The sequence below is a fragment of the Cyanistes caeruleus genome, chromosome 25, assembly GCF_971803275.1.
Source record: "Cyanistes caeruleus chromosome 25, bCyaCae1.hap1.1, whole genome shotgun sequence".
In the NCBI taxonomy this organism is placed as follows: Eukaryota; Metazoa; Chordata; class Aves; order Passeriformes; family Paridae; genus Cyanistes; species Cyanistes caeruleus.
The window spans coordinates 4,022,277-4,045,021 of record NC_141725.1 but is presented as its reverse complement, the minus strand read 5'-3'; the positions used below and the strand labels follow the sequence as shown (position 1 = coordinate 4,045,021).

Genomic DNA, 22,745 nt, shown 5'->3' with positions numbered 1-22,745 from the left:
GACACACTCCCGGCTGGGACGGACACACTCCCGGCTGGGACAGACACACTCCCGGCTGGGACAGACACACGGCCCGGTCAGTTGTCAGCCCCCGGCACAGCCGCGCTCCTCCCGGCCCCTTCCCGCTCCTGGGACAGCTCCGGCCATGCCGACGGCTCTGAAGGGATTGACAAACAACCATTCCCATCAGGAGGATGAGGCGGAACAGCCACGAGGCTCTCACAGCCCCGGGACAATCACCGGGCTCTCAGCCGTGCTGGAACAGCCTCTACCCCAGCTCTGAGCTGGGAAACTGAGGCAGGGAAAGCTCTGTGCGCGTGCAGGGTGGGATGTGTGAGCCGGGCAGCTCCCGAGCATCCCGCGGGCATCCTCTGCCAGCCTGGCATTTCCCTGCTCCCCTCGCAGCTCCCGCTGCGCTCTGGGCACGGCTAATGACCGGCCTAATTGATCTCTGACGAGGCACCAGAGATCGATGCTGGATCCCGCTCCAGGCTCTGCGAAAAGCCATTTCTCCTGCCCGGCCGGGCAGCACCGCCCCTCGCCCGCAGGGAAGCGCCCATCGATCGGGGCAAGGATCGATCGGGTGCAGAGGGGATGGAGGGGAGGGCGGCCACCCCCCGGCAGCGCTTTGCTTCAGCCCCGGGGCACCGCAGGCTCCGGGAGCTCCCCCTGCACCCGGCGGCTCCGGTGGGGGGGACACGAGGAGGCTCCTTGTGGCCATTCCAGGTGACACGGGGCACGGCCAGCAGCGAGGGGGGCTCCTCCTAAGCACCCCCCCCCCACAGGGCTAGGCCGGAGGGTCGCGGTGCCTCGAGAAGGGAAGGGGTAAACTGAGGCACAGAGCCCAGCGGTGCCGGTGAGGTCACAGCGCCAGCAGATCCACGCTGATTTCCTCGCCTGACTCTTCCCCCCCGCCCTTATTCCTTCCCCTTGTGTCCCACCGGCCAAATTTGACCTAATTTGGCGCAGCCGGCCGGGGTCTTCACTCCTCGGTGCCCCCCTCCTCCCCTCTCCTTTCACTGGGGTTTAAGCCTTTTCACTTCGTCCATTCACTCCAAGGTTAATCAGATTAAAGCCCTGCCCGGGGTGCTGCCTCCCCTCGCACACATTCACCCCCTCATCCCCCCTCGCCTCGCTTCACCCCCTTTTCCCCCCGTCAGGTTTTGGCAGCCAACTCCAAGGTTGGCATGGCCATGCCAGGGGTCAGGGGTGGCACCGGCTGTCCCTGTGTCCCCAGAGAAGGGCACAGAGTGGGGGGTTCTGGGGGGCACAGGGGAGAACATCCTTCTGGAATGATGGGGTGCGAGACAGGGATGAAGGCAGTGGCAGGACAGGGATGAAGGCAGTGGCAGGACAGGGATGAAGGCAGTGGCAGGACAGGGATGAAGGCAGTGGCAGGACAGGGATGAAGAGGGTGGCAGGACAGGGATGAAGGCAGTGGCAGGACAGGGATGGAGGCAGTGGCAGGACAGGGATGAAGAGGGTGGCAGGACAGGGATGAAGGCAGTGGCAGGACAGGGATGAAGGCAGTGGCAGGACAGGGATGAAGAGGGTGGCAGGACAGGGATGAAGAGGGTGGCAGGACAGGGATGAAGAGGGTGGCAGGACAGGGATGAAGGCAGTGGCAGGACAGGGATGAAGAGGGTGGCAGGACAGGGATGAAGGCAGTGGCAGGACAGGGATGAAGAGGGTGGCAGGACAGGGATGAAGGCAGTGGCAGGACAGGGATGAAGGCAGTGGCAGGACAGGGATGAAGGCAGTGGCAGGACAGGGATGAAGAGGGTGGCAGGACAGGGATGAAGGCAGTGGCAGGACAGGGATGAAGGCAGCACCAGCCACAGGTCCCCAAAGCCATCCTGCTCTTCGAAGAATCCCTCCTCCTCACATCCCAAGCTGAGCTAAAGGAGCATTAAATTTGGGAGAAAAATAGTAAAAAAGCGTAATTTTTTTTTTTTTTTTTTTTACTTTCCCACCCTCTTTTCACCCAGAATCGTGAGTGGGTGAGGGGTGAGGCCAGGGCCACGGTGCCCACCCTGGAGCCCCCCGATGCACACAACACCCAGAGATTGGGGTCACCCCACACCCCGGGACTCTCCACTCCACAGAGGAAAGGAACAATTCCCTTCTAGAAACTTCCTGACCTCACCCCACGTACTCCAGCCCCAAAAAAATCACCCAATGCCCCCCACCTAAACCTCAACCATCGATTTCCATTCCCCTCGGCCCAGCCCTGCACACAAACGCATTCGCCACGGCCCCCTCCCCGGCAGGGATTGTATGCAAAGGCAGAGAGGAGGAATGAATAATTCATCCCCGCTGTCTTTCAGAATTACACTGTGGAAAAATAAATCTGAGACTACTATATTAAAAAAAAAAAAAAAAAAAAAATTAAAAACAAAACAAAACAAAATAAAAGAGAAAGGAGCGAGGGGCGCGGGGAGAGGCAGCGCTGGGTTCGCGGCCGGGGAGGGATGCGGGGATGAAAAGCGCCGGCGCGTCCTGGCTCCTCTTCCATTGAGCGACTCCACATTCAGGTCCGTGCGGAAACCACCGGAATCCCTTCCTGTGCTTTGTTCTGCGGCCCTTTCAGCGGGGGCTTACGGGGCTGGGCAGGGGGCGGCGGGGAGGGGGGCACAGCCCGTGGGGTGGGGGCGCTTTGAAGAAATCCACTCATGCGTTCGGCTGGTTGAGTTCAAGGGGCGGCGGGTGGGGGGCGAGGGGGGCTGGGGTGGGTGAGAGGGGGGCTGGGGTGGGTGGGGGGGCTGGGGTGGGTGAGAGAGGGGCTGGGGTGGGTGGGGGGGCTGGGGTGGGTGAGAGAGGGGCTGGGGTGGGTGGGGGGGCTGGGGTGGGTGAGAGAGGTAGGGTGGGTGGGGGGGGGGCCTGGGGTGGGTGAGGGGGGGCTGGGGTGGGTGAGAGTGGGGCTGGGGTGGGTGAGAGAGGGGCTGGGGTGGGTGAGAGAGGGGCTGGGGTGGGTGAGAGGGGGCTGGGGTGGGTGGGGGGGCTGGGGTGGGTGAGAGAGGGGCTGGGGTGGGTGAGAGAGGGGCTGGGGTGGGTGAAGGGGGGGCTGGGGTGGGTGAGAGAGGGGCTGGGGTGGGTGAGAGAGGGGCTGGGGTGGGTGAGAGAGGGGCTGGGGTGGGTGAAGGGGGGGCTGGGGTGGGTGAGAGAGGGGCTGGGGTGGGGGGGGGGGGGGCTGGGGTGGGTGAGAGGGGGCTGGGGTGGGTGAGAGAGGGCCTGCCCTGGCCGGGGGGCTGTGCTGGGTGACAGGGGGCTGCCCTGGCCGGGGGGCTGCACTGGGGTGAGTGGGGGCTGCTCTGGGGGGCTGCACTGGGGTGAGTGGGGGCTGCCCTGGGGGGCTGCACTGGGGTGAGCGAGGGTCTGTTCTGGCTGCCCTGGTCATGGGGCTGTGCTGGGTGAGTGGGGGCTGCTCTGGGGGGCTGCACTGGGGTGAGCACGAGGGCTGCCCTGGTCATGGGGCTGTGCTGGGGTGAGGCAGGGGCTGCCCCGGATGGGTGGGGGGCTGCCCTGAGGCGAGCAGGGGGGCTGCCCTGGCCAGCGTGCCCCCTTTGGCTTAGCCAGAACCCCCTCAACACCACCCTGCCAGCGCCTCGGCAATCCCAGCACGAGGGAGGGATGCTCTGCCCCATGGCAGAGGGGTCCCAGCTGGGTTCTTTGGGCTATGCCCTGAGCCCTCCCGGTGCCCAGAACACCCTGAACGGGACCAGCCGTGCCCGCATCCCCCCTCGCAGCTGGCGGGGGCCACGTGCTGCCGCGCGAACGGGGAGGGGAGGAAGCGGGAGGCACTTTAATTTGGCTATTTAAAAATAAAGAAATAACGCAGGCTTTGAAAGCCCGGAGGGGTCCCAGCGGAGGGACCTCATCCCCCCTTCAAAGGCCGCCTCTGCTTTCTTCCCCCCGCTCGCAGCACACAAAGGTGCACGAGCACTTTCGTCTCTGTGGAAAGACCTTTTTAATTGGTTCCAGGCAGAAGGTTAAAATCTCTCCCCTTCCCTGTGCGCTTGGCTAAGAGGGGAAAGGGGGGAAAAGGGGGGAGGCAGGGAGGAAGGGTTGTATGGAGGCAAAACAACTCTGCCCGGTGTAAAGGGGCTGAGCCGGGGGGCACCCGGGGCCAGCGCCCCCAAGGTGGGGTCCAGGGTCACCGAGGGTGACGAGGATCCAGGTGGGAGCAGGGGAGACCCAGGGGGCTGTGCCATGCCCTGGGGCAGGAGGTGCTCCTGGGAATGGGGAGATGCTCGGTGTTTCCATGTGAATGCAGGGTTTGAGGGTTTCTGCAGATTCCCAAGAAAAGCGGCTGGAAATGTGGTGCCTGGAGGGTTCACGTGGGGAGGAAGCTGGGCAGAGCAGGAGGGGCTGCTCCCACCTCCACGTGTCTCCCCATGACCACGGGGTACCCTCGGCACATCCCCATCCACAGCGGGGTGACCCCAGGATGGCATCCTGGAGCTTCCCCATGGAACCCAGCCCCTCACCATTCCCATTCCCATTCCCATTCCCATTCCCATTCCCATCCCGTGTCCCTGTCCCTGCCATCCTCCTGGCCCTGTCCCTCCATCCTCCTGGCCCTGCCACTGCCATCGTCCTGGCCCTGCTATGCTCCCAGGCCTGCCATCCTTCCAACACTGCCACCCTGCTACTCCAGCCATCCTCCCAATCCCACCATCCTCCCAGCGCTGCCATTCCCGGTCCTGTCATCCTCCTATCCCAATCCTCCATCCTCCATCCCAATCCTGCCATCATCCCGGCCTTGCCATCCTCCAAATCCCACCATCATCCAAATCCTCCATCCTCCATCCCAATCCTGCCATCCTCCAAATCCCACCATCCTCCCAATCCTCCATCCTCCATCCCAATCCTGTCATCCTCCCGGCCCTGCCATCCTCCCAGCCCTGCCATCCTCCGAATCCCACCATCCTCCAAATCCCACTATCCTCCCAATCCCACCATCCTCCATCCCAATCCTGCCATCATCCCGGCCCTCCCATCCTCCCAATCCCACCATCCTCCCAATCCCACCATCCTCCTATCCCTGCCATCCTCCTGGCCCTGCCATCCTCCTGGCCCTGCCATCCTCCCAATCCTCCATCCTCCATCCCAATCCTGCCATCCTCCAAATCCCACCATCCACCCAATCCCACCATCCTCCCAATCCCACCATCCTCCTATCCCTGCCATCCTCCCGGCCCTGCCATCCTCCCGGCCCTGCCATCCTCCCAGCACTTGGGTTTCCTTTCACGGAAGGGGGAGCTGAGAAAAACGCATCAATTATTGAGCCAGGGCGGCGAGCCCGCCGCGTCCCCCTTGCTGATGCCGCTCAGGTAGAGCCGCGCGAGCCGCAGTCAGACACCTCTAACACGATTAAGCTGCAGGGCTCTGCCAGCGCGCTTCAAGGTCAACTTCTCCGAGGCTGACAAAAGGCACGGCGGGCAGCGGCTCCCCCCGCCCCCGCCCGGGGCGGCAGCGCACGGGGGACGGGCACCAGGAGCCCCGGGAGATGGCACCGGGACAAGGGGAGCTCCAGGGCAGGGTGGCAGAGGTCCCACGGGGATGGGGATGCAGTGGTGGAGCTCCTGCTGGGATGGGGATGCCGTGCTGGGGTTCCCAGTTTGATCAGGGTGCAGTGGTGGAGCTCCCAGTGGGATCAGGGTGCAGTGCTGGGGGTTCCCAGTGGGATCAGGGTGCAGTGGTGGGGGTTCCCAGTGGGATCAGGGTGCAGTGGTGGAGCTCCCAGTGGGATCAGGGTGCAGTGCTGGGGGTTCCCAGTGGGATCAGGGTGCAGTGCTGGGGCTCTCACTGGGATGGGGATGCCGTGCTGGGGCTCCCACTGGGAAGGAGTCTCTCCATGGGGCTCCCAAGGCCAGGACAGGGACCCTCTGTGTCCCTCCACAGCAGAGCCGCTCCTGTCACGCCGGCAGGAGCGGGTCCAGCCCGGCCGGCTGCACGTGGAGCGGGAATTGGATCCAGATGTTTCCCCCAGCAGCCGGAAACCGCCTCCCCCCATCCCAAAAGTGCTCGGCAGCCCCTTCCACCGCCCCACAAGGCCGTGGTGGGGACCAGCCCTGGCCAGCACAAGTGGTGCTGTCGGGGCCGGGATCCAGCCCGGCACAGCAGAGGGAGCAGCTCGGGAGGGGACGGGGGTGGCAGTGCCAGCTCTGCCCTGCTGCTCCTGCAATTGGTGTTTGGGGACTCACAGTGACAGGACCCCCGGGCTGGCACAGCCACGCTCCACCCTCTGCTCATCCTCATCCTGCTCATTCCCTCCCAAATCCACCCCGCTCTCGTGCACGGCGAAGGGGGGACAGCAACCCCTCCCACGCTCCACGAGCATCCCTGCAGCAGAACAAGGGATGGGTTCCCCCAGGATGGGTGTCCTCTGGATTGGTGCCAGTCAGAAGGCAACAAAGCCATAAAAAAACCCCAAACCTCAGCACAGGAGGGCCCAGCTCCGATATCTGGGTGATATCTGGATTGGGGAAGGGCTGACAGGCGGCTCCAGCCATGGGGTGCCTGACACAGGTCACCCCAGCACCATTCCCGAGAGGTCACCACACCCACAGGGCCCTGTCACCACCTCAAGTCATCTCCTGCTTTGGGGGATGCTCCCAGGGCAGTGGGATGGGGATGCAGATTTCTGGCCCTGTCACAAGAGTGAGGAAAACCACCTAAAAACCTCAAAAACCCATTTGAGGTGCCAGAACCCAAATTCCACCCCCCTTTCCCGTTATTTAAAGCCCTTCCAGCTCCCAAGTCCTGCAATGATGCAAGAATCTCAATTACCATTAAAAGAATGCGTTCCTGCTCCTCCATTACGGAGAAAAGCCTGAAAACCAACCCCTGGGAATTCCACAACTCTAGAAAGAAGAAAAATAAAATATTCATGTAATTTAGATTATTTAAAACGCGGCAGTTGGTAAACCAGTCTCTGCACTGGAGGGAACTGGGGGTGTTCACACCTTGCAGAAGGCTGGGAATGGGTCAGGGCTGGAAAACCCAGTCGTGGCCACGCAGATCCCGGTGCCACCCCACGCCCAGGATCCGGTGTTAAATGGGTTTTTAAACACCTCTGAGCTTGTGGGATGCGGCGCTGCGGAAGGACAGCGGGTTATTTTTATCGTTGCATTAGTTCCAGTTTAATTGCAGGGATGTCATTAACGGCACGGAGCAGGGTCCGGCCATGGGGACGCTGATGTTGGAGTGTCCTGTCCCAAATCCTGTGGGTTGAGAGCCTGTGTGTGCCTCTTCTCCCACCAACAGAGTTTGGTGACAACCAGGGACAGGAACCTGATCAGGGGCAGGGCCAGGAGCCATCGACCAGGGCTGGACCCTCCCGGCACATCCTCTCCCAGCCCAGATGCTCCTTCTCCTCCAGCTCCACTCAGCAGCTCCAGGGAAGAGAATTGTGGCTCCCTCCAGACCTCCCTCCTCGTCTTCCTCTCTCCATGGCGGGTTCCAGTTCCCTCCAGTGCTCCTGGGAATTGTCCTGCTGTCCCTGATTCTCCAGCCCCGGGGCTCCATCATGTCCCACCGGCCCATCCCACCTGGGACCGTGCCCCCACCAGCCCCTCTAGGAATTCCCACATCTCCAACAGAGCCAAACACCCCTGGTTTGTGCCAGAGCCAGAGGCTGGGATCTCCCGGCTCACCCAGAGCTGGGACACACACTCAGCTCTTCCCTTGGCTGCTCCCAGCAGGAAACTTCCCACCGCTGCTGACCCGAGACATTCCCAGCAGCGGAGCTGAGCCAGTCCCGGGTCTCACACCCCAAGGGGCTGGGGGATGGCAGTGCCATCGTGGGGACCCTCTGCTGTCCCTGTCCCCTCCGTGCTCACACGGAGCAGGAGAGCACAGCGGAGCAGAGCCACTGCTGAGGAATCACCTTGGAGGAAACCAAAGGTGCCCATCAGGGACCCCGCTAACGGCACACGGGGACGGGGACACTGGCACTGCCCTCCCGCCCCTGCCAGCTGTGTCCCAGCCAGGTGTGATCCCACTTCCCACCGGAAAAGCCGGGATTGTGCTCCCAATGGCTGCCCAGAGCTTTGCACAGTGTCCCCAACCCACCAGGCACCGGCCACCCCCCAGCCAGCCCCCGCAGCCCCCGAAATGCCGGGTGGGATCGGACACGGGATGTGGGATTGGCTGGGGGCAGTTTCCCACCGAAGCAGATCAGGATTTCCAGAGGTGCCTGAGCAGGCTGGGCAGGGATGGGCAGTGTCACAGGGAGGTGACCATGGATTGATTCCCATGGGAATGGCTCCCAGCAGGGAAAGCCTGGCCACGGAGGATCAGGCCCAGGTGGACACACCGGGGAGCCCAGAGCTGCACCCCACGCTCTGGGACACCCCCATACCAGTGCCCCCAGTGCCTCCCAGTTCAGCACTGGTGAGGTGACACCCAGCAGGGACATGGCCACATGGCTCCTGCAGAGACCAGTGACGTTCTGGGCTGGATTTGCTTTACAGGGTCAGGGAGGAAGGAACCAGCGCGGAGATTTTTAAGTGGCGTTTCACCATCGGAAAAAATTAGAGTCACAATATTAATTAATCCTCAAAGCACTTTACGAACATTAACTAATTAAGCCTCCCAACCCCTCTGCGAGGTGGGAAAGGTATCATTGTCCTCGTTTCACAGCTGCGGAAAACGAAGCGCGCGGAGGTGACGTGACTCGCCCAAGGTCGCTGAGAGCCAGGCAAAGGTGGGAATGGGATCCCAAAATCTGCCCCTCGCTCCTCAGCAGGGCAGATCCCAGCGGTGCAGGGCACCCTGGAGCCCAGGAATGCTGGATTCCAGCATCCCGAGCCAGGTCCCAGCATCCTGATCCCCACCCAGGGTGGAGAGGAACAAACCAAGACCCGCATCCACAAAGGGACGCCCCGGGGAAAAAAAAACCACCAGACCCAGGGGCAGGGAGCTCAAGCAGAAACCACCGAGGGGTTTTATGGAAAGCCCCACCGACCCTGCGCGGTTTAAAAGCGATTAGAGCCCTGCCTGGGTTATCAACCGGCGTCTCAATCCCGCGGCATCGATCCGGATAATAGCCGGCAATTGTTCAGATACAATATCATAAAGTCACTTTAACTACAGCCATAAAGCTTCCCCCGCCTGCAGCACCGCTGGGCTCCCCGCGTCGCGCCGGGGACAGCGCCGGGGCCCCGGCACCACCGCCACGTGCTCGGGGCTGAGGATGCCGGGGGGACCCCTCTGGGACCCCCAAACAGGGACAGGATGCTCAGGGATCGCTCCCCGCTTCCATTGCTGGGAGAGGAGGGAATGTGGGACCCGCCGGGGCTCCCCTTGGTGTCGCTCCTGGGAATCGGCGGTGCTGGGGCTGGGGAGCTCCACGGCGGCTGCTGAGATCTGATGCTTCACGTTTTAATCCGTGGGATTGATGGGAATTGGGAGAAATGGGGGGGTCCTGCAAATGTCCCCGTACAGCAGCCAGAATCCCCCTGCTCCCCTGGTTTGTCCTTGTCCCCAACACGTGGAGCCCCCGGCTGGGCAGCGTCAGGATCTGGCTCCTTCACCTCCTTCCCACCTCCAGCCCCCCATCCCAGGGTGCTCCCACTCCGTGCTCCCTGCCCTGGGTCATCGGGAGTGTCACTGGAGAACACAGCACGGCCAGAACCCCGCCACAGCACCCGGCTTCCTCACCCGCCACTGCCTCGCCCGCCGCTTCCCACTGCTTAATGAGCACAAAATATTTCCATGTTGCCAATTACTTGGTTCGTTTGTGCTGCTGCGGGCAGCGCCGGTGCAGGGAAAATTCCCTGTGGAGCTGGCCTGGCCCCCAGGGAGCAGGGAGAGACCTGGTTGGGTGTCCCCAGGGCTGAGCATCCGCACCCTCACCACACACCCCAACACCCCCCGGCCCCCTCACCCTGGGGTCTCCGTCATCAGCAACCTCCTATCGACATTCCCGCGTCCCCAGTGACATTCCCATGGCCCCAGCGTGACACTGATGGCTGCAGTGGGAAAGCAAGGCTTTGGAAAAGGCTTTGGAACCCCTTTTCTGGTTGTCCCTCAGCAGAAAATGGTTTGAGGTCCAACCTTTCCAGCATGGAGAAAACCCCGAGTGGCACCAGAGATGTGCCAACCTCAGACCATCCCAGATGGGTCCATCCCTGCTCCCATCACATCCCAGGCAGGATTCCCAGCTGGAGCCCTCTCCCCTGGCTGGAATTGCTGCTGTGACCATCACCACAAAACCATTCCAGCAGGTCGGTCCTGAGAGCCGCGTTCCTCCCACCTGCGCCCATAAATCCTCCCTCCACCCGGAGCAAGGAAGTGATTTATAAAGTGGAATAAATATTACAGCGTTTAAGGAAAAATATAAGAAAGTCACAAAAATCCATCCAGCTGGATTCCCCTCCCGTGGGAGCGGGGTCTTGGTGACACAGGGATTTTGGGGCAGCGAGGGACACGCCGGGAAGAGGCCGGGTTGAATTGGGCTCCGGCGCTGCCAAACCAGCTGGATGCGGGATGCACACCGGAATCAGCCACGGATCTGAGCCCACACAGATCCCAAACCAGTGTGGAAGGAGCTGGAGGGCTCCAGTCCCTCCTCATGGTGCCCTCTGGACAGAAACAAGGGACTTCACTGTGGGCATCCCAATCCCTGCTCCCAGCTGGAATTCCCACATGGGGCTCCGGAGCGGGCGGGCGCGCCGTGCAGTGGGACATGGTGCTGTGAGAGCCACGTCCTTCTCCATCTCTCAATCACTCCACCAACACTAATTCCCTAATTTAGCCGCTGGCAGCGATCCTCACCTTACCCACAGAGAAACTGAGGCTGGGGGAGGGAGAAGCCATTTGTCTCCGGGTAATGAGCTGGAAGCCAGATCCAGGATCACCCCCAGCTTCCAGGATGAGAGTCCCTGCTCCCCATCCAAAGCTTTCTATCATAAAAGACAACATTATGATTTATGATTCTCATTAATCAGCTTTGAAATGGAGTCCAGATTTTCCTGGAGTCCAGATCCGGGCTGCGACATTGAGCCCCGGACATTCCCTCACTGCCAGCGCTCCACATCCCAACGCCGGGAAGAGCCAAGGAACAATGGAAAACTGCAGATGGCGATGGGATGAGCCGGGAGAGGCAGCTGTTGGTGGCTGGAACTGAGATCCACTGACCCCAGGAACCATCACGGAGAGGGGAAAGCTGGGAATGCCAGGAAGAGCAGGGAGGGAAGGCCGGGAGCTGCTCCGACTGAAGGACACTCGCGGCAATGAGCGTTAGGAAGGCCGGCACTGGACGCTGCCTCCGGAGCACACATCCTGCAAAGGCAATCCCTGTTCCCAAACCTGCTTCCAGCTCTGCCAATTTAGCCTTAAATCCCACCTCAAAGGGTCAGGAGCAATGCCAGGGCCGTGGCAGGGCCATGATCCTGGTTTTCCACAGGACTCAGCACCCACGCGGCTCCAGCCAAACCAATCCCCGCAAGCCCGTGGTGATCCAACGGAGACGTGGACAGAACCTGGAGCCAGAAGCCATTTCTGCTCCAGCCAAGCTTGGGTCCTCTGTTGGAAATCACACAGGAACACCATTTTGACCAGCATTTACAGCCGGAATTCCCGTGTGCCAGCGCCGTATCCGATGGCGGTTCTACAACAACGGGACGGTCACTGGGAACTCACAGGCACAGCCCGGCAGGGTGGTGGCTCCATCCCGAGTCCCTCAGCCAGAGCCAGCAGGTTCTCCCAACCACCCAACATGAAGGATCTTGAAAAAGCCCAGGAGAGAGCCTAGAGTGTGGCCGAGATGGACTCCAAGCCCTGGAGCGCGAGCATTTATTTCCCAAATAAACGATTTTTGAGCCGACCCATTCCTCACCCGAATCCCCCGGCAGCAGCACGGGGAGGGGACAGGGGAGAGCCCCCACCCTAAAATGGGGATCCCAGGAGCTCACCCAGGGGTGAGAGAGCGGCCAGACACACAAAGAGAGGAAATTCCAGTTACAGGGTTTGTACGGGTCTTTTAAAATGCAGAGAAATGGTGGAAAAGGCAGGAAAAAGCGGAGCAGAGCAAGGGGAAAATTGAAACATCCAAACACCAGGAGGGAGGAAAACCCTCTGGGAGAGCATCTTTTCCCAGTAGCATCTCTCCCACCTCCCGCCCCCCTCCCCTGGATGCTCTGCTCGGTCGGTGCTGGGAATTGGGTGAAATTTGGGAAAAGCCCCTTTGGAAGGGTTGGAACATCGGCCCTGGCTTGGGCAGCTCCAGCGCAGTGTCAGGTAAAGATAAAACACAATTTGTGGACACAACGTGATAAGAAGGGGTCAGCGAGCAAACCAAGAAGGTTTGTGGGATGGGAAACTGGGAATTCCAGCGGAAACGCCAGGATTGGGAAAAAGCTGATATTCCTGAGGTGAAGGGGGAGAGGGCCTGACAAAAGCTCCTTTAGATTTCAGGGAAAAGGGAAAATAACGGCTAGTTTTATTGTGTGAAAGCACCGACCATTCCAAAATAACCTTGGAATGAAAACGCCCATCCCAGAACAGGGTGGGGATGGAGGGATGGGAACGGACACACGGACACGGCCCGGGCAGCTCCAGCGCTGGGGCTGTGCCAGCATCTCCAAACCCTTCGGAAGCCGGGTACCCCCGGCCCCCCCCCGCCGTCCCGGGGGGCTCTGCCCCGCGTTTTTCCACTCAATTTCCTTCCCGCGTCGGCAGGAGATAAATCCCTCTGCCGAGGCAGGCGGCCGGAACGGCAAAGCCAGCGGTGCCAAGTTTAATAAGCAACCCTGATCGAGAATCCAGATAATAATTGGGATTATCGAGCTGGCTGGGAAAGAGCTTCCTCAGCTCCTGATGGCACCAGCGCCCGGCACCGGGGTGACAATGACACCCGCAGGGTCCCCAGCGGGGCTGGGACGTTGACGGGAGACTGGGATGCTCCCGAGGAGCAGCAGAATCCCATCCATCATTGAATATTAAAATAAAATCAAAATAATAACCCCCTTTCTGAGTGCTCCAGGCGCAGTCGGAACCCTCGGCAAAAGGGAGACCGTGCCCCCAAAATCCCATGGGAAATTGGAAAATTCCCAAAATCCCATGGGAAGACCCCAAGGGCCCCAGCTCCATCCCCAGCTGTGCAGGAGCTTCCCTGCATCCCGATTTTAGGGGGGGACACACGGAGCCAGCGCCGTCCCAGCGCCTGTGGAGAAGCTCAGCCGCCGAAATAATCCCGTCGCGGTTGGATTTTGTGCAGGGCACGAGGTCCAGGGGCTTTTTTTCCTCAGTGGAAACAGGATTGGAAAAGGAAAGAATTGGGATTTTTTGAGTTCTCTACAGGGTCAGGCTGATTTTATTTTACTGCAAATATAAATAGGGTTTTTGATAAATAATAATAAAAAAAAATAAGACAGTCTAAATAAAACTCCCCTGGAAGACACGGCACGGAATCCGGAATCCTGGCAGGAATAGCTGTAGCCGGGCTGAGTGCTCTGGAATATTTGTATTTGCTGTCTAAACACTTTATCTCTTTCCCAGCACATGGGTGAGTTTTGCTCCCGTGTAATGTTCAAGGAAAAATAAACCGAGACGGATAATTCCTCCTCTTCTGCAGGGGGAAAAGAAAAATCCGACAAAACTTGGTTGCACTGGGGGAAACGGCAAAATATTTCCAGGGAAATTCAGCGGAACACCAAGGAAATAGATGGAGGAGGTGATTGGGAGGAGGAAGCTGGGGATGGAATGGGGCTTCCCCATTCCCAGCCATTAAAAACCCTCATTGCCATTTATTCCCCTTTTTTCCCCAAAGTCGGCGGCGCTGGGAATCGAAAACGAAAGAGGCTTGGGTTTGGCACAAAAGATCCAAAATCCAGACTTGGATTCCTGGGGGATTTCGGGGCTGGTGGGGAAAGAGCCGAAACAAAAAGTCCATTCCAGGAGTCGAACAAAAAAAAGGTATTGAGAGATGGTGTAAAACTCTGCGGATCCTGGCAACGCTTCGGCAGCGCGGTGGGAATACCGTGGCGGGAATACCGTGGTGGGAATATTGTGGTGGGAATACCATGGTGGGAATATTGTGGTGGGAATATTGTGGTGGGAATACTGTGGTGGGAATATTGTGGTGGGAATATTGTGGTGGGAATACCGTGGTGGGAATATTGTGGTGGGAATACCATGGTGGGAATACCGTGGTGGGAATATTGTGGTGGGAATACCGTGGTGGGAATATTGTGGTGGGAATATTGTGGTGGGAATACCGGTGGTGGGAATACAGTGGTGGGAATATTGTGGTGGGAATATTGTGGTGGGAATACCGTGGTGGGAATACCGTGGTGGGAATATTGTGGTGGGAATTCCATGGTGGGAATATTGTGGTGGGAATTCCATGGTGGGAATACCGTGGTGGGAATACCGTGGTGGGTATACCGGTACCGGTATCCACAGGGAGCGGCGGCTCCGGGTCTAGCACTGGGATGGTGTTTAATGGAACCGACCTGGCATGGGCAGCTCCAACGTTTTCATGGACACACGGATGTCACAGCTGCAGGGAAAACGGGAAAATCCCACAAAACAAGGCCAGAGCAGCTGGAAACAAGGAAAGCGGAAAACTGGGAGGTCAGGAGGAGGTGATGTGCTGAGGGAGCGTAGGGATGTATCCCACAGGATCCCACCAGGTCATGAGTTTATCCCATGGGATCCCACCACGGCAAAGGTGTATCCCAAAGGATCCCACCACCACGGCCCAGGTGTATCCCACGGGATCCCACCATGGCACAGCCCCACCAGGACATGGCTGGGCCCCGTGGCTGTTCCTCTCCCGGCAGCGGCATCGCTCGCTGCTCCGCCGAGCCTTGGGAAGCAAACACGGGAAGAGGGGAAAAAAATTTAACAGGGGAGGAAATAAAAAAAAAAAAAATAGGCTAAATCCCCGTTTCTGCATGCCTCTCCCTTCATTAATGACCGAAAGGAAAATGTCGAACGGATGCGAGCGGGGCTCGGAATGGGAGCGCGGATCTCGCTGCCCCGGCGCTGACTGGTTTCGCCAGAGCCGAGCGCCATCGATCCCGGGCTTTGTGCCGCAGCTGGAGATGGATCCACGAGCAAGCTGGGCCAGATGGGCTGATCCTAAAACTGCCAGCACCTCCATCCCCTTGGAAGGGCTCACCCTGGACCCCTCACTGCCTTGGGCACCCCTCATCAAGGGCACGGGGAAGGGGAACTCATTCCCCCACCTTCATTATTATTCCAGGGAGTAAATTTCCCTCCCTTGGAATATTTTCCCCCACTGGTGTTGCTTTGAGCGCCTCATCCCCCTCTGAAGTTCAGGACCCCCCACCCCGTGCGGGGGCACAGAGCCCGGCTTCAATCAGAGCGGGGCGGAGGTGGGGGCTTTCCCAACCCCTTTGGAGAAGGATCCTCTTTTCCCCCATCACATCTGCAACCCCGAGGGATGAGGGGAATATTCCAGGGGCAGAGCAGGATCTGGGATGGAGAGCTCAAAGTTCTGCTCCGCATCCCAGCAGGGACAAGGACACTCCTGGACACTGCCTGGCTCCCTCCAGCCAAAGCGGTGAATCCCATCGGGATCAGGGCTCATCCCCGTCTCTTGCCGAGTGATGGGATAAGGTTAGAACGGGATAAGGCCAAGAGAGAAGTGGAGCAGGATTTGTCAAGCACAAGGGGATAAGCTTTGAGGACCCCTAGTTTGAGCACCCCTTCCAAAATGAAGGATGCGCCCTAAAGGTGACTCCTGTCCCAGACGGGGCTGGCAGGGAGGGGTCACACCAAGGAAAACACCGGGAATGCTCCCGGACTCCAAGCACCAGCCCCGCCTCGCCAAAATCCACAGGGCTTTGATTTCTCCACGGGTTTGGGGCTCAACAAGATAATTTTGGCAAAACCACTTCCCAGCCGCCCTTTAGGATGAAGCTCCAGGCTGGCAGCTCCATGGATCTCCCCACCGCCAAGCCCGGTTCACACGGCCGGGCAGCGCAGCTGAAGCCATCGGGTGACCCCGCTGCTGACCCCGCTGCTGACCCCAGCCCTGCCCTCACCCCCTCCCAGCACAGCCCCCTCACATCCCCCCACAGCCCCCGCTCCGCTCGGCTTTTGAGCCGGGAGCCTCATTAGGAGGTAATTAGCTCCGGAACAATGGGAAGCTCTTTAGCAGCCCAGGCACAGCGGCAGCAACAAGCCAAGGGGGAGCGAGGGAGGAGAAATAAATAAATAACAACATTGTGACCACCCGGGAACAAGCCAGGATGGAGCAGGGACACGGCTCCGTCCCACTGCCCTGCTCTCAGCTTCGTCCCTTCCTGCTTTTCCTGCCGGGATCAAACCAGCCCTGGCGCATCCCGCACCCAAAAAAACCCCATGGGCACCGTGTCCCTGACACTGCTCCCAGCCAGCCTCTGGGAACAGCCATGGGATCCCCAAATCCAGAAGGGCTGGTGGCAAAGAGTCTGGACCCACAGACATCCCTAAACATAGCCCTGGCTTGGCATGGGGCTTCAAAAATGCCTCTGGAATTCATCTGGCAAAGGCCAAAGCGGCCACTGGCTCACCCCAACGTTTCTCCAGCTCTGGAGAATCATGGAATCAGCTGGGTTGGGAAAGAGCTCCAAGATCATTGATTCCAGGCAATGATCCAGCCTGGACCTTTGGTGCTTCCCCTGCACTTGCAGAGACCAAACAGGGCCTGGTCCTGGTTTTGGGATGGATCTCCAAGCAGAGGGAAGCGGCCGGACATCGGGATGAGCATCGGGTCATGGCAAAGAGGGAAAAGGAATTTAAACACCTCTTAGGGGCTGCAGGTAACAGCACTCCGAGCTGCTCACCTTCCATAAATCCCATTAAATCCAACGAAGCGGGGCAGGATCTCTGCCCCAAGTGGGGAAAACCAGCTCGGATCAAAACGGAGCCGCAGAAATCATGATTAATATCTAACACAAAAGAACCGAAATTGTCACCATCAGGAACGAGGAGCTATTTAAGGAACAATTGCTGCAATTTTCCAGCCAACCCAGCAGCTGAACCTTGTCAGGCACAGGCAGGTACGCTCCAGCCGGCTCCTGATGTGGCACTGGGATGGACACAGCCGGACAGCGCTGTGCCTGGAGCCAGGTAAACCCACAGCCAGGTACATCCTGGAGCCCCCAGGTAGGAATTCCAGGGGAATGTCACACAGGGGTGGCACAGCATCGCCAGACAGGGGCGTTTTTGGCATTGGATTATTTGTGTGTGTAAAGTGTGTTTATGTGAGGGGAGGGTGGGTGAATAAACACCCACATATGTAAATAAATTTCTAATTTATATAACAGATATAAATATATTTGTATGTAAATACATATAAATCTATACGTATATAAATAAATGTCTTTCTTTATACAGCAGCACTTTCCAAGCTACCTGAGGGCATCTCTCACCCCCTGGACTGTTCCCACTGCCCACCTGGTGCGTGCCCCTTCCCACCAGGACACCCCAGGATCCAGGGGGGGTCCTGGGGACCGATGACCCTCCGGCAGCTCCGCACGCCCCCAGCCCATCCTCGCATTAGGATGCGGCGCATGGCCGGCATTTGGATACCAAATGTGCAACCAGCAGGGAATGTAATTGCGGTCCCTGGAAAGGGACAGGCGGAGACGGAGACGGGCACGGAGAGAGAATCCTGTCAGCGACGCCGGCCCGGTGGTGTCTGCTCTCCATTAACCACTCGCCGCAGCCCTGGGCTGGTGAGGAATTGCTAACACGGCTTAACGGGCTGGAAAAGAGGGGTGGGAAGGGCTGGGAGTGATCTCGGCACAAAGGGAGAACAGAAGGAGGAAAACTAAAAGAGCAGGAATTGCACAGGACGAGGCGGAGCGCTGGCACACCCAAACACCCAGCACTGCTCTGGCACCCCGAGAGGGGACGGTGACACAGGAACAAGGCCAGTGCCAGGGTTAAAATTCACATTCAAATCACTCCAAGGGGTTTCAGGGCATGGTTCTTTCAGAGGCTGATGTGGGCCCCAGTATGATACCCGTGGGAGCAGGGAGTGGGGACACAGAGAACTGGGGACACGTAGCAATGGCCGTGACCCCAAAAGTCCCAGCCACAGCCAGGACACAGAGGTTTTGGGATCCAGCCCCACTCCAACATGGAGACATGGGTGGGATCCTCCAAGCTGAGCCTTCCTGCTCGGCCACCTCTCTGCAGCACCAAATTCCCCTGGATTAAACAGATGTGGCATCGACTTCGCTCCCCTGATGGAGAGGTGGCACACGCAGCCACCAGCGGCCTGGCCACAGCCCCTCGTGACACACAGGTGGGCAAGCTGGCCCTGGCTTGGGTGGTCAGTGGGTCACGGCCACGGCTCTCCTGGCCACAGCCACCGCGCTCCAGGCTCTCGGACAAAGCACCAGCAACCGGCAGGCACCGGGGCTGCAGCTCCAGGAGATGGGAATGCAGGAAAAAGGGGCACAAAATCCAATGGGATTGGGAACACGATCTAAATCCCCTCCAAGGCGTGCCCCATTCACCCCGACCCCACCACCCCTTTCCCCCCAAAGTCCCGCTCTGCCATCAGCGCCGGCCCTGAGCATCACCTGGCTCCGCAAATCCCCCTGCCAGAAACCATTTCTCCGCTTCCCGATCCCGGGATTGGGGAGTGCAGAGGAGCAGAACAGAAATCCCAGCTGTGCTCACAAACCACACCGAAAAATAATACAGAAATCAGCAAAAGAACCGTTCGGAGGCAGCGCCGTGACCCCGGCGTTAAACCAGGCCATGGGCACGATCCCGCCCGGTCCCAGGGATCTGTGCCGTGAACAGAGGGATTCTGCACATTCCCGATCCAGGCACACGGCAGTGACCGCGGGATTGCTGCAGGAACACCGACCAGCATTGGGGAATGACGATTCCCTGCCCGTCACCCGGCTGTCGGCAGAGCTGGGGACGGCAACAAATCCCAAACCCTCCGTCCTTCCTTGGCCTTCCAGGGGTTTCCAGCAGGGCCACGAGGCCACGGGTCAGGATCACCGGACTGGGGACCTTCTGAGGACAGGTCACTCCTTCCCACAGACCCTTTTCCCCATATCACGGAGGTTTTCCCACATCCCAGATTTTTTTGCTGCACGGCGCCGCGTGCCGAGACGTCCACCCTAAACCCGCCGTGGTGTGGGGGGCAACGGGGGCCAAAACTGGACCCCCCAACCCACTGGTGATGCTGGACACTCCAGCACACCCAAATCGACCTGGTTGGCTCCCAAGACAAATCCACCCTGGAATCCTACGGGCGAGCGGCTCCCGCACCTCCAGCCGGGAAACACGGGGTGACGGCGGGAAGAGCCCTGGGTGTTGTGCCGGACCCCTGCCCGCAGTGCCGGACCCTTGCCCGCAGTGCCGGACCAGGGAGGAGCCCCAAGGTCCCATCCAGGGGTGCATCACCCCGGACACGACCAATGGATCCGCCCGCAACCGGCCCGGCCACGGCCAACGGATCCACACCCGGAGAGCGACCATCGGCAGCGCCTGTACGTGCCACGGAGCAAAAATCCACACTTCCACACGCTACCAAAACTGCCTGTTATTATATAATTCTACCTTCATCATCCTTCATTTTTTTTCCTGGATAACCCAGGAGCTCCATCCAGCCAAACGTTTTCCCAGCGCATCCTCGCAAAACCATTTAAAAATAAAAATAAACCTTGTAAATCCACAGCGAGTGGTTAAATCTCTCCCCAGAACAGGGAAATTGCAGCATCCCGAGGTACCACTTATTTTTAATTTAGCCCCAATTATGAAATATAGAATTATTCTAATCTGGGCAAATCATATCGACCATGAGATTTATTCCTGTCTTTTATAAAATATAGATTGCTGTGTAAACCTGAGGAAAAATATTTAGCGGCAGAGAAGGTCTGTGGGTTCAAACAGGACATTTTAACCTTAGGTCTTTTCCCCTTTTTTTTTAAAACCCCTTTTTATTTCCTCCTTACTAAATGAGGTGTTGGTGGGGGGAAAAAAAGAGAAGGAAAAACGAGGGACCAGAAAACACATAAATACATTTTTTCTTCATTTCTAAGAACGAGACGGTCTTGTAGTAACTCCAGAGCAAAAAATAAACCCACCGCTGGGTTCAAAAAGGGAATAAGCAGGAAACTCAATGGCAATTTCAATCTTTGCAACCCCTAATAAATTGCCTCGAATTCCGAGAGCCGAAGGCGCAGGCGGGGAGCGCTGGTGACACGGGGCGCTCCCACATTGGGGAAATTTGGGTCACATCCCGGAGCCAGGCACTGCGGACGTGCCTGCTGAACCCACCAGCCATTGTCTGCTCTTCCCTGCCAGCCCCTCGCGCTTCCCTCCGCTCCATTTTATTTCCCCCCCTCCTCCTCGAAAATATTTTCCCTGCCAACAGCAGATTTAGGAATGTATAAATATATAAATATATACGGGATAACGATCCACCGTGGATTTTTCGCGGAGAAATTCTCGGCGGCTTCTACGAGTGGGCGAAGGGGATGGAGCCGACGCCATCAGCGGTGCTGGGTCCCGGGACGCCCGTCCCCAGCGGCCAAGGGGCTGATTTTGGCTGTTGGCTCCACCGTTGGAAGCCTTGGGTGCCAAATCCCAGCCCCAGGAACCCTTGGGCGCCAAATCCCAAAACGTCAGAACCTTTGGGCGCCAAATCCCAGCCAGCGGAAGCCTTGGGTGCCAAATCCCAGCCACCGCCCCAAGCACCCTCATCTCTGGGATGTCAGAGTTGGACTGGGATGGGGGGGCCCCTCACACATGTTTGGCATTTTGGAGAACAAAAGGAAAGAGCCCAAAGTGTGGGAGCTCAAGGGGGGAGCACCAGCAGCCAAAACCAAAAACTTTGCAACGGGCAAATAAAAAAAAAAAAAAAAAGAAGAAAAAAATAAAAATAAAAAACAAAAAATTAAGGGAAAAAAAAATATAATTCCCTGGCTCTTACAATCCCCCACAAAAATGTGAGGGAGATAATAAAATCCATATGCACCGCGGGCGGCCCGCGGCGCAGGCACCACCGCCAAGGCACCGCCACCAAGGCACAAAGGGACGGGCTCGCCCCAATTTTGGGACGGCGAGAGGGGCTCGGGTGGGTCCCCCCCAAAGGGACGTGTGGAGGTCGGATGGACACCGGGCACTGCTGAGGCTCCTCGGCCCCGCGCGCGTCCCAAAACACCGCCAGGAACTTTACCCAACTGCGCCGGTGTCATCGAGGGAGAGAAGGCGGCACCGAGGGTCCCCTCATGGATGGCAGCAGGGGATGAGCCACCAGGAGCTGGAGGAGCCTCCTCACGTCGCTGGCAGCCCTGGGGACGAGGACCAGGCCACCGTGTGCCCCACGAGGCCGCTCGTCACGCAGGGACCGAGGGGGACAAAGAACCCCCCGTTTGACCCAGAAAACGGGGACAGCCCAAAGCCGGGGGCCACACGGGCTGCGCCCACCGAGCTCACTCCTCACCACCCAGACACTGCCAGGCTTGGGAGAACTTTGAGGAATTTTGGGGGGAAATGGGGGTTTGATGGCTGGTTTTTGTTTTTTGCAGGAATCCCTACAAACGGGCCTGTTCAGACCCCAAAGGGTGTCCCCAGCAGGGAGGGTGGGGAGTCCCGAGAGTCCCAACCACCTGAGCATTCCCAGAGCAGAATTCCTCCTGCTTCCAACTCACCAACAGTTTTTGGTTCCTCAAAATCATGAACAAAGAAATACGACAGAAACGAAACTCTTGCCCCCAAAGAAAAAACACTTGGTGGGGAAAAAAAAAACACACAGAAAAATCGAAATTCCAACTGGAGTCAGAAAACGAAGCCAACTGTGGGGATTGCGCTTCCAGGATGGGAATGATCCGGGAGCAGCAGGGCCGGCCATCTCCAACTCCGCACCCCCCGTGCCCCCCTCCGGCCCGTTTTACCATTTCGTCCCCAAATCGTTCTTTCCGACTCCCCCCTCAGCCGCAGCCGCCGCTTTGGGCGGATTTCGGGGCTTTTCGCACAGATTCCTCATCCCGGGAGAGGGACCGGGGGGCACGGCGTGGAGGGGGGAGGAACTCGAACTTCCCCGAAGTTGGGCGCGGAGGGGCCGGGGGGGCCGAGCCGCAGCCGCCGCCGCCCCCGGGAACGCGCCCCGCGCCCCGCGATGCTCCCGGCGCTGCCGCAGCCCCCGGGGACGATCCGCCCGGGGCCCCGCGGGAACTTTCGGGGGAGGGAGCCCCGGGGACCAACCACCCCCCTCCCGCGGCCGCCCAGCCCGTTCACCGGAGCCCACCGGGGGTTCGAGGGGGACCCGAGCCGAGCCGGGCGGCGGCGGCCGCTGTCAGCGGGCGGCAGCGGGCGCTGAGCGGGTGTGCGCGGGGGGGGAAACACCGACTGCTACTCGGGCGCCGAGGCCGCCCCCGCCGCCCCCCGCCTCACCTGGGATTGCTCCGATTCCAGTAGACGGCGAACCGGTCCGAGATAACTTTCCCGGTCTCGTCGGTCCAGACGCAGACGCCGAGGAGCGCGGCGAGCAGCGCGGCCGCCCCGCAGCGCACCATCGTCCGGGCGGGCGGCGGGCGCGGCTCCGGCCGCTTCACGGGGCGGCGGGGCCCTGGGGCCGGCCGGGGACGGCGGGCGGGCGGCGGGCGGCGGCGGCGGGCGGGCGCCCAACCCTCACCATCGCCCGCGGCCCCGGGCGCCGTCAGCGGGGGGACTCGGGGGCGGCCGCGGTGCGGCGGCGCCGGGGCAGCCGCATCCCGCGCTCGGGCGGCGGGGACCGACCCGCTTCCCGC

The 22,745-nt window shown here is 59.5% G+C and overlaps 1 protein-coding gene across 1 annotated transcript in view; it reads right to left on the bottom strand.

The window, feature by feature from the left end:
* EFNA2 (ephrin A2) overlaps window positions 1-22,533 on the bottom strand; it is a 45,837-nt gene extending 23,304 nt beyond the window's left edge. Inside the window, exon 1 of the mRNA XM_086862965.1 lies at window positions 22,390-22,533. Coding sequence (XP_086719091.1) covers window positions 22,390-22,511 — 122 coding nt within the window. The 5' untranslated portion in view covers window positions 22,512-22,533. The remainder of the gene's footprint in view (window positions 1-22,389) is intronic.
* Window positions 22,534-22,745: the final 212 nt, after the last annotated feature.